This window comes from Lagopus leucura, unplaced genomic scaffold, assembly GCF_019238085.1.
Source record: "Lagopus leucura isolate 7727_CA_CO unplaced genomic scaffold, USGS_WTPT01 Super-Scaffold_100018, whole genome shotgun sequence".
Taxonomy (NCBI): Eukaryota; Metazoa; Chordata; class Aves; order Galliformes; family Phasianidae; genus Lagopus; species Lagopus leucura.
In genome coordinates this window covers 6,162,782-6,181,127 of record NW_024962272.1, presented here as the reverse complement: position 1 = coordinate 6,181,127, position 18,346 = coordinate 6,162,782, and the positions used below count along the sequence as shown (strand labels likewise).

Here is an 18,346-nt window from a genome sequence, read left to right as displayed (position 1 = left end):
AATTACTCCTACTCCATCACCACCAACACAACACAAAATATGAATTCATTCATTACACATGCAATGCTTGCTATGCTGTCCATTTAAAGTCCCAAGCTACCTACTCTGTCATGATATAAACAGAATTAACACAGAACAGTGTTGTTCCTATGAAGGCTTCCCTCCCTCATTCCTATGGGAAAAACTGAGGTGAGCAGAGAAGGCATTTAAAGGAGGCGATTTCAACTGACATGCTCAGTTGTGGAAGACAATTACAACAGATAACACTTAAGCTTTTGGAATTTTTTATTTTTTATTCATATTTCAGAAGGAATCTGAATCCTTCTGCTAATGCATTGAGACAGTCTGCTTTTGAAATTACTTACCAGCTTTGTATGCTATAGAGTTAGAAGCTGGCACAGACTTCTTATAACAAAGGTATACGCTGGAGCCCCACTGAAAGGCACAAAATTCATGGTAAGAACCAATAAAGATGACAATAGGCAAGAAATGAAGCATAAGCATTTGAATGTACTCCCACTTACAAACAGAACAGAAACAAAGTATTACAGAACAAACATTCTGTTTGGCTGCTGAGTGTATTTTACTCATTGAATGAAGAATTTGCCCTTTTCACATTTTTAGAGATTGCGTATTTGCATAAAATAAACATACCACCACACTATTTTTTGAGTTATCAGCACGTTAGAACACAGAAATGTGAAGCAGGTCACTTTCAGCTTTCACACACACAATTTTTCTTGGTTACTTAAAGGCAGACTCATCAACAGTGGTAAAATTCTAAACAAGATCTTTAGAAGCTTTAAATGTGCTACTATAAACTGACTACTTACATAGGGGATTTTTTTGTTGGGTTTTTTTTGGTGTTTTTTTTGTAGTTTGTCTACCATTTGAGGAAAAAAATTGCATACTGCAGCCAGAGAAAACTAAACACAAAACAGACTAAATAAATATGAAGTGACTGAAAAATAAAAGTGTAAGCAGTAACTAACATTCTTCCGTATCAATAGAAATAACATAGTAAGAAATTTCTTTTAACGGAAAAGGAAAAAAAAATCAGAATAATAAATTCTATAAAACTGTTCATACACATAAAGAGAGAAAGAATTATGCAGCCATAGAACACCAACTGAACAGTGCCAAGAAGAGTCCAAAGAGCTACCTCTTTTGTGTTTGCTTTCTTTTTTCTCTTACTTCATTTGCAATTAAAAAAAAAAAAACAAAAAACAAAAAACAAAACTTAAAACATCTAAATACTCACCATACCACAATTTAAATTCTTATCAACTTTGCAGAATGTATGAGGAGGAGTTTCTCCTTTGCTGGTAACAATAACACAGATATCTGTCACTGCCAATGAATTCTGAGGTCGTATTGAAGGAGCCCTCCGATATGTGATAAAGATCCGTTGAGAAGAAGCTGAACTATTGTTAACATTAGCACAGCGACCATAAGGAGTAGCTTGAACCACTTCACAGCCTGAAATGATACGTTCCTTCCCTTCATATAGAACCCTACAGACAGGAAGGAAACAAAAATATTACATGCATTCAGGTACACACAAAGCTACATAGGCAAACGTAAGAACTAATAGACAGTAGCATCTGTCTCACACAGTACATCTGAGTACTTCTTAAAAACTATTCCTGTTAAAAAATTGTGTAGACAGTTAAGTGATACAGAAGTCTGCTTCCTATGGGAAAAAAACAAACAAACAAACAAACAAAAAAAAAAAAACAGTAATGGTTTATATTCATAGTTTGGTTAGAATTTCCAAGGCTATAACAAAAATAAATAAATAAACAAATAGCAGGCACATGCACACCAAAAAAAATGCCCAACGCCACAGAAAAGAAAAAAAATAATATATAATAACTGGAGCTGACTGTATTCCTAGAAAGCAGAATATATCTCCTAAACACCCATACTGAAGCCTTCAAACAGTATCTGGATCTTTTTTAGCCTGATCAATAGCTTACATTGCTGTACTCTTACCTAAATGAGATAAAACTTCGTACTTCTGTCCTTTCTAAACATGCAGCCCTTGAAATCTGACCATGACAGGAAACACTGGAAGTCAAACTACACATCCATGTGTACTTTTAAACATCCAGACATTAAGACAAGCTCAGTGTTCCACGCTTTACTTCAAACAGCGATGACTTTGTTCTCTACAGTATCTACAGTCTACCTGACATATTCAAACAGTTTTTCATGTTAAAATTTAGGAGAAATGTAATGAAACTGTAGTGGATGTTTTTTAGTTTTCAAAGACTCAACCAACAGTTTTCCCACAGGAAGGCAGACATCTTTAACGGTCCTAAAGTTAAATGGTCCTAAATGTTTGACAGGCTACTAGCAAGTATTAGTTGAAAGCTCTAGGTAGTCAGATATATAAGCTAAAAAAGTTCTTTTTACAGATACAATAATTTTCTGAACTACCAAAATAACATACCTTTTAAAACTCTTTCAATGAAAGTCTGTTGACCACCTTTAAAGCAGGATGCATATAGATGCATTTATACATATGCATACATAAATATTACTGTTTATTCAGATTCCACATAACAAAACATCCTGTCATAGTACTGAGGACATATGAGAACTATAATACTGTAATTCTTAACCAAAACAAAGAGATCAAACAAATTGCTAGTCATTAACCTGCAATACAAATCTATTCGGCTATCTCATGGGAGACAACATGATCACCTTCAATAATTCTTTAAGATGTAAAGAGTTGGCTCAACACACTTTTGTTACATTTAATTTAAGGTGTAACCCTGGATTGAAAAAGAGCATACCAAAAGTATTTGTGAGCTGCATCACTTTTAAAACAGTACTCCACTAGAAGATGTATCTAAAGAGAATATTAACAGATCAGTCTCAATGGAAGTTTCAGTTACATTTTATTTCAATTTAATGCATTTCTGTTAGAGCACAACTTAAAGTTATCCCAAAAACAGCTGCCAGCTGACATCTTTTGAGAAGGAAGATCAAATTAATTAGACAACTCTGGCAGTTCAATGTAAAAGGTTTACACAGAATCACCAAGGTTTGAACTGACCTCTAAGATAATTTAGTCCAACCCTCCACCTACCATTAATAATCCCTCAGTAAGCCGTGTCCTTCAGTACGACACCTAAATGTTTCTTGAACACCTCCAGGGATGCTGACTCAACCAATTCCCTGGGCAGCCCATTCCAGTGCCAGACCACTCTTTCAGAGAATAAATTCTTCCTAATATCTAATCTGAACCTCCCCTGTTGCAATTGAGGCTATTTCCTCTAGTGCTACCACTAGTTGCATGGGAAAAGAGGTCAACCCTCACCTCACCACAACTTCCCCCAAGGTATTGTGTAGGATCTATAAGGTCTCCTTTGAGCCTCCTCTTTTCCAGACTGAACGCTCACTTTCCACAGCCACTCCTCGTAAGATTTGTGCTCCAGACCCCTCAGCAGTTTCAGTACCCTTCTCTGAACACGCTCCAGGGCCTCAGTGTCTTTCTTATAGTGAGGGACACAAAACTGAACACAGTACTCGAGGTGTGGCCTTATCAGAGCTGAGTACCGGAAATGATAATTTTCCTGATCCTGCTGGTAGCACTATTTCTGATAAAAGCCAGGATGCCATCGGCTTCCTTGGCCACCTGGGTACACTGCTGGCTCATGTTCAGCTGAGAGTCAACCAACATCCCCAGGTGTACTTCTTTCACACAGTCTTCCATTCACTCTGCCCCAAGCCTGTAGCACTGCCCGGGGCTGTTGTGGCCAAAGTGCAAGACCTGGCACTTGGTCTTGTTGAATTTATTGAACTTGATGTGTACAAATGCTTCTAGAATAAAAGAGGCTGACCAATTTTCAGGACTGCAACAGTGGAATCACTTCTCCCATAAAGCAAGAGAAAAAATGAAAGCTGTCCTCAAATTCCAACTATTTTTCTGTCCTTTAGAGTCCTTATGCAAATTAACTCTTCACAACAATTCTTATCTCATTTAAGATAAAGCAGAAAACAAATATTATAGAATGAAAATACACTACAATGGGAGTCAGAATTAGGGTCAAGCAGAGGGAAAAGAGTTACCTTCTCTTTCTAATGCCACCATTATTACTATTTATCTAAACATGTAAATGTACTTTATTATTCTAGGATGTTCCAGATGCTCTATTGCAGTTTTCACACTAGTAGGTTTTAAGGAACAATGGAAGATGCTGGCTAGTGAGATAGCCCTCCATTTTATTTTAAGTTCCCTGAAACTTGAGTTCACACCTCTAATAAAGAAAAGTATTAGCCCAATCAATTAATGCAAACTTTCAGAAAATAGTTACGCAGAATGAGATGCATTGACACAGAAGCTCTAACCAAACTAAAGCTTCCAATTTAATTAAGAAATTTAGTATTTTTTTACATATATTTATTTGCACTAGTTACCAAACTTAAGCATTACTCAGTAACGCAAAAACTCTGCATAAGAAAAGAAATTTAGGACTCTGTTTGATCTCTTCTACAGAAAGCGTTACAAAGATCAAAATCACTTACACTTAAACGCATTTCTCTGTCAAGTTTTCCTTCATCTAAGAAACCAGTTCTGGAATTCTCCTCTATTCCTAACAACTGAAATCCAGTGAGAAGAAAACCACAAAACAGCTTGGGATGCAAGGGACCTCAAAGGTCATCAAATCACAACTGCCGTGTTACAGGCAGGATTGGCAGCTACTAGATCAAGCACTACATAAGATTGCCCAGGGCCCCACTGAACCCGGAATTAAACACCTCCAGGGATGGGGCACCCACAGCCTCTCTGGGCAACCTGCTTTAGCAGCTCAGCACTCTCAGTAAAAAACTTCCCCTGACATGCAATCTAAATCTCCTCTCCTTTAGTATAAAAACATTTTCCTTTGTCCTACAAGTATCCGTCTGTTCCTAGGTTCTAGCCTCTTCCAGGCTAAACAAGCCCAGATCCTTCATCCTGCCTTTATAGGACTGGTCATCTTCATGGCCCTCCTCTGGAACCCTTCCAAAAACTCCACATTCTTTCCATGCTGGAGGCTCCAGACTTGTACACAGTACTCTAGCTGAAGCCTCACAAAGGCAGAACAGAGGGGACAATCAACCTCCCTCACCAAAGAGATCTTATTTCAATGTATTGCTGCACCTAAATGGAAACAAACCTCAAATCTCTGTTCTTGCTGACTTTTGGAATGTCGAGAAAAATATTTGGGAAGAAAGCAACAGAATGACTAGTAGCTGAATTATTTAACAATGCACACACTTAAAGAACTGAATTTTAAAACTATACCAAAGAAAAAGACCTTACAGATCATTGCCTTAGCACCAAATCTTTATTCTTCCAACTAAAAACAATCACAGTTTCAACAGTTAGACAACTGGCAGACTATATGAAAGTGAGCAGCTATAATAGGAAGTCACTAGCAGCTTACAGACCCTACAGCTTACAGGAGAAGAATAGGAAGGGCTGACAATGGGATGGAAACAGGATAGAAGGCACAAAAAGACAGAACACAAGGAAGATGGCAAAGAAACAGCAGAACAACGCTTCCACTTTGCACATTCCTCCAAGCGGCATTTCTTTAATCCTTTTCCCTAAATATATATATAAATCTTTCAGGACTACTATACACATACACACATGCACACATATACAAACATGTATACACACACACACACAATGCTTATTTGAATGCTCAGACGGCAATGTAAGTAAAAATATTCGTCATTTTAAAACATACAAATGAAAAGGTTTACAACTTGAAATTGTGTATTTGCTGCATAATGCTACAAATATAAGTAACTTCCTTAGATGTAATTATAGTTGTTTTTTTATAGAGAGTTACCTCATGTAAGTTAATTTTATTTTGTTTTATAAATGCCTCTCTTACAGTAATATACGTTACATTACAAAGTTGTTTGTTTATACATTGAAACAATACCCAGCTATGGATTTAACCCTTTTGAGGAGATAGTCTTCCTCTACTAAGTCTATTTAGTGTGTCAGCTGACTCAAAGGACAACTAAAGCTAAAACATTCCTTCATACATAACTTCCAACTAAAAAAAAACAGAATAAATTAGCCTTCAAAGAGTATATTTGACCTAAAATACATCTCTTGTCCAAATTCCACTTTTATTTGAACACACTGAAATTCACAAAGTAGATTGCTCAAACCACCTCTTGAACACAGTTTTGCAAAAAAGCAGGAGCAGCAAGGGAAAACATTCATACGCACCACTGCTCAGAGAGAAAAGTCTGCCACTACTTATTAAGTGTGACACCCTTATTAGATCTGTGTGTAACAAAGTACAGAATAAAAAGCTATTTGCCAAATACCAATAATTTAAAAAGAATAGATCTACCCGGAAAGCTCATAGTAGACAGATATTCCTCTATTTTGCTTGTCAACTGATAATTAAAAACCGATCCAAGCACTCAAGTTCCAAAAGTTGAAGGGACATGAAAATAAACACATACTAGCAGAGTCCCTTCCACAGAAGCATAGGATGCAGGCTGGTGGTTTAGATATCACTTCCCGCAATTTTCCTCTGCAAATTTTTCCTCCTGCTGAAACTTAGTGGAGTTTCTCACATAACTCAGTCACAAACTGCAGTTCTACACATCACAACAGTTATCCTGCAGTTTCAGGCACACATACAGAAAACAACTATTTTAAAATCACAGTTTCACTGAAGAACAATAGGACATAGTTTAGATAGCTAGGATTTTCTAAAATTTGAATACATGAGGCTATGTAACTTGTACTATGATCATCAGATCACAGATCTTATCACGTAACTCACTTTGTTACCAAGATTTCACTACTAGCTTTTTCCCGCAAACTCAACTCTACTCATCAGCTAGCATTCACAAACTCTTAAGTCCAAAGAGTATGTAGTCATTGTGCCTAACATGCTTCAGCATATAAATGACATTAACTACACTTATCACTGACAAAGACATGTGATTTTACTTCACTCTTCATTGCTTATTTACTAAATGAGGAAAAGCAAACATATTTATTGGATTACCACCATTGTTGCAGTGACCCCCACCAATTTCCCATTTTCTTTTGCTCCACTAGTTCTGTATTCCTAGTAATTCTACAACGTCCTTACCAGAAGAACAAAGAAACAGTGCTATATGGAGCAATTTGGACAGTATTGCAGTGCTGCACGAGTTGTTACAGATGGAGCATTTCCTCAAGACGGTAGTAGCACAAAATTATTACACTCATCACCTCAAAACTCTGGGGGGGGATTTTTTATCATACACCTTAAAATTTGAAACTCAGAATCCTGTAAGTAATAAAATTAGTTCAGAGATTCCACACTCCCTTTCATTTATTCAGCAACAAATTTACAGCATTCATGATTCCCAGCCACACAGATGGTTCAGTTCTACTCTGCAGTTTTTTTTTTTTCCTCTACAGCTTAACACTCTAAATTACCACATATTTTCATATACAGATAAACTAATTTGATAAAGCCACAAACATGTTAATCTTCAACAAACATTCTACATTTATTAAGCTATATGCTTGCGAAATTGTTTAGAGCCACAGATGCTCCCAATTTTATTTTGTCATCATATTGCAGCAGCAAAATGCAGCCAAGAACACATGTAAGATAACACAGAAACTGAGGACATCTCAAGAAAAAGAGGTACAGAAATGTCACAGAGATCTACCTCACTGCAAGTAAAGATTTTAGAGCTAAGAATTAGCAAATGTTGCAGTTAAAATATTTAATTTGTATTGTAGAGACTGAAACTGAAAAAGACAGCACTCATCTGTGCAACTTTTGAGCTCATTTTAGAAGTAAGCCTAGTATTTTAAAAATTTTTGGAGATAGCAGTAATTTTTCCATTCTGAAAGTCAGCACTGATTAAAGTTAACTGACTTAAAACAAGTTATTGTTTAGACTTCAGGGGAAAAAAACCTTTGCATTTCTGGAAGATGAAAAAGGCTTGAGTTATTTAAGTGTATACTTAAAAATTATCACATGTAATCAAGAGAGAATGAATAATTTCAGTAACCATGCATATGTCATAGACACCATGATGCTCTAATACAGTACAATATATTAAAGGCTTACAATTACAGTACTAATAAACCTGTAGAAATCTATACTTCGGGCAAAAATAGAAAAGTTTTTTTGTTTTGTTTTGGAGTTGTCAACAAACTATATAAAGTGTTTGCAGCTGATTATGTCAGAACTCACAAGCACCCTTGTAAAATCTCTCACCCCTTTCTAACGCAGGCTTCAAGACACTTGGACAAGTAGTTAAATTTAGATCTTTTGTTTCACTGTACTTCAATTTTCAAGCGATATCTTTCACAAGTGAGCTAAAAGCGAATTCTCATAGCAGTATTTATTTCTTTAGTTATCACTTCCAGGTGATTTCACATATTTAGATATTACATTTCTGTGTTTGCACAATTCTACATGTATACCTTGATTTTATAATATTATCTTACCTTTCATAAAGCCTGCAGCAAAGAACTTTATTTCTCCTATTTGACTTGCTCCACATTTAGGTATATATGTAATCTCAAGTTATAACTTTCCCATTCCTTTCAAAAAGACAAGTTCACTAGAAGACTGAAAACTTATTTCAGAATAAAAATGCCACACAGATACATGAAACAAGTAATATATATTCCAAACTATATGCTTCCGTTATCTTTTGCATATCTGTTTTCAGCATCACCAGTGAAGAGCAGGATTTTATCATCACTACAGGAGGAATTAAATAGTTACAAATATCTCACCCGATGTCAGTAAGAGGTGGTTTGTCTCGGCCTCTCTTGTAGCAGAGAAAAAGTTCAGGGCTCTTAAGACTTCCATAGTTTAGATTGGCTTGGAGGGCTGTAGGGGTGGCTTCCACACAGGTGTACCCCTCTGGGACAGTTTCACCAGCTGATTTAATTATCACAGCAATGTCAGTGATTGGAGCCTTCGGACCGCTTTCATGACGGCTTATTTCTTGGTCCAAGAGGTTTGAAGCATCTGTATCAGTCAGTCCTGCCACTACAAAATAGTCAGCCACCCGTGGGCCTTTGTCTTCTATCATGGTTATGAAAGTACTCCTAAGGAAAATGAAGAGACATAAATCAAACACACTGCATTCAAAATAAACCTTTTCCTAAACAGCTGTCAAGCTATCACCATTTAAAATATTTCAGAAAATTAAGCAAATAAAAAAAATTCTATACAGTCTTCAGAGAATTCAATAAAATTCTAGGAAAACTCCAGAGGGAAAAAAAAAAAAAAAAAAAAAACACACCTCAGAAAGATAGGCAGGCAATTACATTCCAGTTCTAGTGCTGTAACAGAAGTGTTTTAGCACAAGGAAGTTTAAGTGAGATATAGAGGTCAAAGTTCCTAACACAGCAGCTGCACAAAAAAATTGCTTGGCATTAGCTATTAGATCATTCGAGCTCTTCACAGGCCATAAATAAAAGCAGGTACCCCTAACTAAAATGATCTGTATTTTTCTGGCATCATTTACTAAGTAATTTGTCTACAAAATCATACTTACTTTTTTTCCTCTCAGAAGAGAGAACAATTTAAACTATTTGCTCACTAGTTTATCATCTGCATGTTTCACCCATTTTGTTCCGTATGTTAGGCCTAATAGCAGGCACACATTCAGCATTGACACATCCAGCAGGCAACTTTAACATTTGGAAATAATTTACGGAAATCACATATCCAAGCCCATGTTTCATCAGCTGATTAGGCTGTATATATCACTGTTCAGCTGCACATTCTAGATCTGGAAAGATTTGTTCTCCAAATACTCAGCATGTTCATTTAACATCTGATTTTAAAACAGTGGAATGCATTTTTTTTTAATGAGCAAAACTATCTGGCAGACTACACTTCTATATCGCAAGTACAATTTCAAGTATCAGTTTTCATGAAATACCTATCCCTCTCAAAGCTGATGGAGAAATATTTAAGAACGATCCAGAAGTCCCTTATAATCTCTACAATCTCTTCTGTGCATAAGTGCACCAAAATTGAGAAATGTCTCATATTTACAAGATCCTCATTGCCACTGTAATTGCACAGACATTAACATGCACTAACAGAAAGATGGCCTGGGAGTATATGCCTATTTTGCCTCCTTTCTCCAGTTTAGTTCAATTCTGTCAGATGTTCTGCCCTCAGATCTCTTGAAGAACAAGAAAACGACCTCAATGCCATATCTGCTTGTGAAGCTTCTGAGTGACTTTCAACTTCACAACTCACTGCAGCTCATCCTCCTTACTGTCATAAATACCATTAAACTAGTGATCAAACTCTTTGCAGGTACATAAGTCATCATGAAATGCACAGGCTTCAGGTTAACCTCATATAAATTAGCGCTTCCATTAAAAAGACGCTCCTCATACTGTTACTACTCATTCCCACCTCACTTTTGACCAGAAACAGAGTCTATGCAATTACGAAATCAACTGGAAGAAGAATTGCTCTGGCTGAATGTTAACCTGGCAAGGACTGCCTAGTGTTCAACTGGAGTAATTATGCGGTGACTCTATCTCAGCAGAAAAGCAGCAGCTTTCAGCAGCTGCACTGCCTTGCACTGGATTAATCATAAAACCACGATTCTAAAATGTTTCAGTTTACCTAAAAATAAAAAAAAAAATTTAAAAAAAATTTAAAAAAAAAAGAGAAAGGAAAAACTTCTTCCTTAAAAAAAAAAAAAAGAAAGAAAGAAAAAAAAAAGTCCTGAGCCAAAATGGCTGGCATGCCCCTTCTAAAGTCAAATTTATCCAGTCTTTTACTAGTTGTCATGTTTTACAAGTTGTCATGTCTCAACATCATGTTCTTTCAATGTTAAGAGTTAAAACGCTTACACATAGAGAAGGAAATAAAACAGTAACAGTATACAAAGCTAAAAAGCTCACAACAGTTTCTATTTTTGACCACAGTTGTAGTAACAGAAATTGCACTAATGTTATTTAAAATTGAGTAATGTGGGTTTCCTTAGTAAACAGAAGAAATTAATTGAAAAGGACTTGGAAAAATTAAATACTAAAATATGAAAGGTTAGAATGGAAATTACGAGAATCCTTTCCCAAATTTTTCCAGTGGGGATCAATGAAACTGTAGCAATTCTTTGCTAAGGAGCATACAAATACAGCTAGGATTTTACACTTTTTTCTTAGCTATGGTTATGATTTATTTCATAGCAAATCAGTGTAATGTGGAAGGCAGAAGTCAGAGTCACCTGACAATTCAGCTGAGACTTGGCACACAAGCTTCATGTGTCAGCACAACATTTAGGAAATTTTTTTAAGTGTTCTAAAGTTCCTTTCTCCAAAATTAAAAGATTTCACGTAAGCACTACAACTCAGTTATTTGAGAATATGTTTTCCCATTTCACAAAGATTTAAAGCAAAATGGCTTCTCAAGAGAGATCTTAGTTTTATAGCTCTTCCTAAGCCACAGCTATCTCACCAATGTATGGGCATCTTCTGTATTGCAACACTTTATAGATATAAGTGCAGACTAAGCTACAAATTAACAGCCATCAAAATAGAAACAGATCTTCAGACTTCAGTTACGCTAACGATGTTTTGCCTTCTGAACTGCAGTGAAAAAAAAAACAACAAAGACGTGCAACTTGTAGAGCTTCAAGATGAAGAATTTCCCACTCTTTTTGTAATACCTCATAAAGAATTAGCAAACATGCTACTCTTAGTACCCTTATCTGAGTGTCACTGGACACATAAATTATCTATGATCCACACCACAGAAAGGAACACCCCACTTAAGCCAAAGGCTACGCTCAGCAAAAAACACAAAGAGAGAAAAGCACACTTTTTTTTCATTGCTCAAAGCCAGAAATACAGCCCACATTAGCTTTAACTTTCTAAAAAAGACAACAGTTTTTCTAACAACTGGAATGTAACTTTTATGGTGCTTCCATAATGTTATATCTAAAATACAAAAAGTCAGCTATCAGCTTCATGTGAAACATAGCCTTTCTTAAGGGGAGATTTCATAGTAGAATTGTTTTTGGAGAAAGGTTTCTCACTAAGATACTATTATGAAAAAATGCTAAATTATTAGAAATAGCTTCAGTGTTTACTGACAGCACCCCGAGCCTTCAGTTACAAGCTTCTTTCCACACAACTACACTGCAACTCTCTCAATTTACAGTTAGCTATAACTGCAACAAGAGTCATTCTTGTGAAATAAAAGAAAATTGTGAGAGCAAAATACAATCAGCCACAAAGAAGTGAAGATGAAGAAGTAGTGCATTTGCATTTTATTTCATAGCTGTACTGCTTTTATTATACACTTTAAAGCTTTTCAATTCCAAAATTTAGATGAAGTCCTCAGCCTTCATTTTACACAGACTACCAGATCTGAAGACTTCTATTCTTTAGATATATACATACATGTTAAAAAAAAAAAAAAAAAAAAAAAAAGTTCTACTCTGTATTACTTGCGAAAAAAGGGAAAAGGAGACAACTCTTCACTTCAACGTGCCAATCTGAGTAACAGTAAATACTCATCTTAACTGTGTTGGATGCAGGACTGCTTTCCCAAGATCCTTCTGCAGAGAATTCATTTGTGACATAATCTGCTTTACTGCTATGCCCACTACTTGCAATCAAGGAACATTTGCTTGTAACAGAGGTGTGAGATATATTCACCCTGCCAAAAGTTTAGATAATCTCATTTATTTTTGAAAACAAAATACTAATAGAAGATTCTTGGAAATGATGCTAGGAGGGGCATTACACAGGGAAGCTTTTATCTAAAAAGATTTTGAAGTATTTCAGAAAGCATTTAAAATACACTCTGGACAGCCACACAAGATCCAAGTTCATACCAAACAACGTGCAGAGCAGATGCAGAGCCAACTCAGGAAACAGAAGCAACACAAACATATAAACCTAACATTGGTTTTTAAAACTCCAAATAGAACTTTTTCAATTATCTTGCCTCCAGGATCAAAACTATTGCTGTAACACATTGCCCCAACATCAAATGAGCCATTGTGCTGAATCAAAACTGCTTCAGTGTTTTGTTACCTATCTTTAGAGTATAGTTTAGATCTGCTCAAAAAGAGTGATGGAGAAAATAAAATTTGTCCACTACTTCCCAGGAACTTTCATCTTAGTAGAGACTAGAGACCCTTTTTCTAGAAGAGTGTTTTTCATCAATGAAGTGACAAAACTTACAATGTACTTCATGATATCTGTCTTTGAAAAGGTGACAAAATGATCTAATTCAAAGCATAGGCCACCCTTAATTCTAAAACATCAGTTTTCAATTATTCTCTTAAATTTGATTGGTAACCTAGCATAAGCTCAGGAACAACAACAACAGAACAGGAGAATGTGCTTTTGGACAAGCAGACTAAAGAAGATAAATCAGTTCTTTACTTGACACTAGTAAAGAGAAGCTATCCTTCGAAATCTGTGTGTATGCACTCCTTTGGGAGTAATAATATCTACCCACGCAGTGTAGTTGTCCTCTGCGTGTGTACAGGCAAATCCTTCACTACTTGTTTCTTCCAACTTCCAGAAATAAGTGGCACAAATATTGGGTATCAACAGGCAAAGACTAAAATGAAACCACGCCAAAAGTGTGTGTGTGTGGATGTAAAAGGTTTGTTCAGTTAACATCTAACTGAAATGATTATCTTACATCTTCTCAGAAAGTTAGTAAAGTCCCAGTAGGACAACTAGCATACCCCCCACACACAAAAAAATCAAGTTGGTTGTAAAAGCCCCTTATTTACTCATCTTCGAATACACCACTGACCACATAGAAAACTTAATACAGACTAATATCCTCAAATTGAATTTTCTAAGTTTTTCCTAAGCCTATATTGCACACCGGAAAAAAAATACACGAAAGTAAGCTAAACTTTTTTTTTTATATATATATAAAGAATTATCCATTAGGAAGAACTGAAATCAAAACAGTAGAAAGCTAACATTTAATAGAAAACAGTTTTAGACACAAAACATATGCAAATCTTCATGCAAAAGTAGAAATCCATTTTACTTCTTAGCATAGTGTGATTTCATTATGAACAGCAACAACTTCCTGAAAAAGCAGAAGGCTTACAAGATAGACAGACTCTTTCTTTACACCGGTCACCTTTTCTTCACTACTTATAAGAACACAAAGAATTGAAATATTCTTGACCCTGAATGACAAAAATAAAGCCTATTTTCATTGTAATTCAAATCCAGAAATCTAATTAATTGAAAATACTGAAAACATGGTCAAAGAACTGAAATTTTAAAGGTATTTCTGCATGTGATAAATGATTAATGCATGAATTAGCAAACAATTAAATTTACTTCAACCTTCTTCCAGACAGTGATGGTACCGAAGAAATTTGTGTGGAAACAATCTACTACTTACAAACTATTTGTGTGCAAGCATACTGCATGCACAATGACCAACTTATATAAAGATGGCATACTTTCCTCAAAACAGAAAATATTTTTATAACAAGGCTAGTAAGGAATTAAGTTTCACTCCAGACTCAAGAATAATCTCATCACTTTTTGTGCACTGTGTCTGAAAGACCTATTTTGCAATCAGCCAACCAGCAGCCAGCTTAAGATCTTTAAGCAAAGCAGATACTGAGCACAACTCAAGAGTCCTAACAAACACTAAGTTTTGCAAATGAGTCATACTTCACTACTGGCAGCAAATGAGATAGAAGAAAAATGTACCTCCACTCTATCCTCTTGATTTATTCCTAAAATAAGCTATCCTGAAGACCAGGGAAGACAGTGAATTCACTAAACTAGTTTGAAAAACAAAGATTCTGCTGGACAAGATAACTTGTCAGGAGGTCATACGCAACACTTTGGAAATTTGCTGGCTAAAATACAAGTAAGACAGAAGCATTACTTTGCTTTTTCAGCCACTGCATGAAGCAAAACTTCATAGACCAAAAAGGGATAATCATAAACAACCAACTCCACAATACAGAACTTAGTAAGCTATTCAAACAAGTCTTTATACTTACGATTTCTTCACTGTTTCCAGTGAACTAAGGAGAAGAGGGGAAAAAAACCCTGAAAATTCAAAAAGAAAAGTTCCCTTCTGTGGTGAAGAGGGGGAAGATATCTGCATCTTTTTCTCTATTCATACTGGCTTTTCTTTCATCTTGTTCAAGAGTAAATGGTATTATTGGTTATAGAATGGGAAGAACAATTTATTTTCCCTTTGTGAAAAATAATCTTCATTACGCTTGTTAAGAAATCTTAACTTTTTACCACTGCAAACAGTGCAGCATTCTTTTAATGAGTCACTTTGGAAACATCCCTGATTCACATTAGAAGCACTACTTAGCAAACAAAAGTCAAAGAGTTTAATATATGTAACTAGCAAGACAACTTACTTCTTGAACTAGCAACAGCTGAACTAAAATTCAAAACAGAAAGAAGGTAAAACAAGATTTGTAATTGCCTTTCATGAAGCTAAATATACAATTGGCAAAGCACAGCGAAGAGATAAAGCTAGGCTGCACTAGTCCTTCAGCTTGCACCTCCTCTTCCTTCTGCACACATCTCAAATACCAAAGTCTCTATGTAATCTCTTGCAGCAGTTGTAAAGATGAAAACACGACAAAATTTGTGCAAAGAAGTTAACTGCATTGACTAAAAAAAACCCAATTTTTGCAAATATTAGTGATATTAAATCACAACAAGGCATTTTAGTTACTATGAACAGGAGAAAGCAGAACCTTAAGGCCTGAGCTTAGTACATTTGATCACTAGTGAGGGTACTGACACCTAAGAGCTTAGGTTGTTAGTTTAAAAAAAAAAAAAAAAAGAAAGAAAGAAAAAATCAAACTGAAATACAATCGTGATGAAGCTGCTATCTCTCATGAAGTTTGTACTGATACAATTAGTACAATATTTTTACAACTCCACAGTAGTGGAATTGCATCAACAACATAACATTGAACAAACAATAGTACTTTCTTCAGGCTGCCTTCTACCCTACTTGCATTCCACACCCATAGTAAGAAAGGCAGTTCTCAATACTAACCGTATTCAAGAAAAGAGAAGCTCTCATTCTAAGTGCCTCCAATTCTGTATTTCTTTAACGAGATCTTAATACATGAAAGCTAATAATCAAAGTTACTTTGAAAAGTAACAAAGAACACAATAATGGACTCAGCAACCAAGGTTTGTTTTAGACTTCTTTAAAACATAAAATGCAGATTTGATTGCACCACACAGATGCACCCTCACAGGATTAAGCATAACTGGCACAAATAATCACCAGTAGAGAGTCACCAGTAATTTAAGAGCCAAAATGCAAAGGACGATGCACGCAGGGTTCCCAAAGAGCTTGCACTCCAGTCATTTGTTCCATTTCAACGCATCTTTGCTAACACTGCTCACATCTTTATGCTTGTCCATATACTGCCAGTACTAAGGAAGCCCCTCTGTGCTCAGGTAAGTATGCAGCTCCTACCTATTCATTTCAATTTGGTGTGTGTGCAACAGCTGAAATTGGGCGTTCACATGACCTGTGGACAATTTAAGACTATTACAGAATGGAACATTATAAACTCATTCAACAATGTTGAACATGTTCAGATTAACAGTTAACAGTTTATTAGTCACATGCAATCTGCAACAAGAGAAAAAGAACCCCTAGATGTGCATTCAAAGACTTTCTTTTTTAGAATGCATATTATATTGGTCAAAGTAGAAAATGAAACACTCACTCAACTAACTCACAAGATCATTCAAAAACAGAGTTAAGAAAACAACTTCATAGACATGCAATGCCCACCTTCTACCTGTCCTAACACAGCCAGCTGTGGAACAAGAATGGTTGGATGTCACTTGTGACTGGGTCTGAACACGCACATATGCAAATATGGGACTATTCCTTCATTAAGTTTTCAAGTGAACATTTGAGAATGTAATGGCTGTGTAACTACGAGGGTTACAAAACACAAGCTGACTATTTCATAGTTGTCTATATTACCAGAAAAACAAATCTGAGGACAAAGTAAGAGATAAACACTATGTCAATTACTTAAATGAAGTATTCTTCCAGTATGTTTTGTCGTTTTGTTTTTTCTTCTTTTTTTTTTTTTAATTTTTTTTTCTTTTTTTAAATCACCTAGTTGAACTTCATCCAGAAAACAAGTTCTGTCAAGGCTTTACAGTACAAATAACCTCAGGTGAAAAACTGCTATGTAAGTAAGGGCACCAAGTCTTGGAATACAACTAGGTGAAACAGCTGCCTTCCCCCCATCCCCAAGAAACAGTCAGGTGTCTTAGTTCTGCAAACTGAATATTTGAGAATAAAAACATTTTTGCTTTAAGCTTCTGAAATACTGAAAAATAAACAACTTCATGAAATATGAAAACCAAGCACCAAATAAGAAGACATACTTTAAACCCAAAGACCAAAGGCTAAATAAAATACCACAGCTAGAACATTTAATATAACTAAAGATATCAATAGTTCTTTAAAGCTTGACTAGGACAGACATTTGGTATCTCTGAGGATTTATTACTGAGATTTTCCATGAGCATCAGTAACAAATGCTCAGCAAATAATTGGAAACAGTCTCTCTTCTATGCCAACGTAGCTTTTCTTTCCAGAGTCAAACTGTGGGCTTTTAAATGACACAGCAGTGTGATTCATATTATAAAGGAGTGGTGATGAAATTAATCTAGTTTTGTAAATCCACTACTGTAGTAAGTGATAATTACCTAGCAATAATTAACTAGTTTTGCAAGACATATACAAAAATATATAATTGATCTCTATTGCCCTGAATTTTCCTTGCATTTTGTTGTCCTGCCTTATGTGCAATTCCCTGGGTTGCTTAAACAAAAAATAATCAAAAGAAGAGAGGAAACTAGTCAAATTTTCAACTTTATATTTAATAAATTGAAATTATTCAGCAAAAAATTAAAGATAAGTTTGAAAACATCACATTCTGTTTTAGGATGCAGAACTTAGTTTTTTTTTTTCTTTTTTTTTTAAGGGTGTTAGCAAATCCAGTTACTGTTGCTGTAGAACAGTGAGTCAGTGACATTACAATGTAAATGCTTATATCAAACACGGAAAAAAAGCTTTCTGAATCAAAGTCTTGCAGTTAGGGTTTAAACCTTTAAGAATTACAACTGACTGACAAAATCACTAGGTTAATAGACCCTGTGACCCAAGATAGTCAGGACGATGAAGATGCCACTCAGAAATATCCTACTTGGAAAGAGAATTGGAGGCAGAGTAGAGGAATGGGCATGGTAAGAACTAAAACCTGCTCCAGGCCATATTTACCATACTGTACAGTTTTTTTT

General features: G+C 35.6%; 1 protein-coding gene across 3 annotated transcripts in view; it reads right to left on the bottom strand.

Annotated features, from left to right (window-relative positions):
* The window catches only part of DENND4C (DENN domain containing 4C), an 80,156-nt gene that overhangs the window by 50,841 nt on the left and 10,969 nt on the right, over positions 1-18,346 (bottom strand). For all 3 annotated transcript variants that reach the window (XM_042877358.1, XM_042877360.1, XM_042877359.1), the window contains exons 2-4: positions 8,786-9,103; positions 1,262-1,514; positions 366-435 (exon numbers count right to left, since the gene is read on the bottom strand). In XM_042877358.1, the coding sequence (XP_042733292.1) occupies positions 366-435; positions 1,262-1,514; positions 8,786-9,087 (625 nt within the window). In that variant the 5' untranslated portion in view covers positions 9,088-9,103. The remainder of the gene's footprint in view (positions 1-365; positions 436-1,261; positions 1,515-8,785; positions 9,104-18,346) is intronic.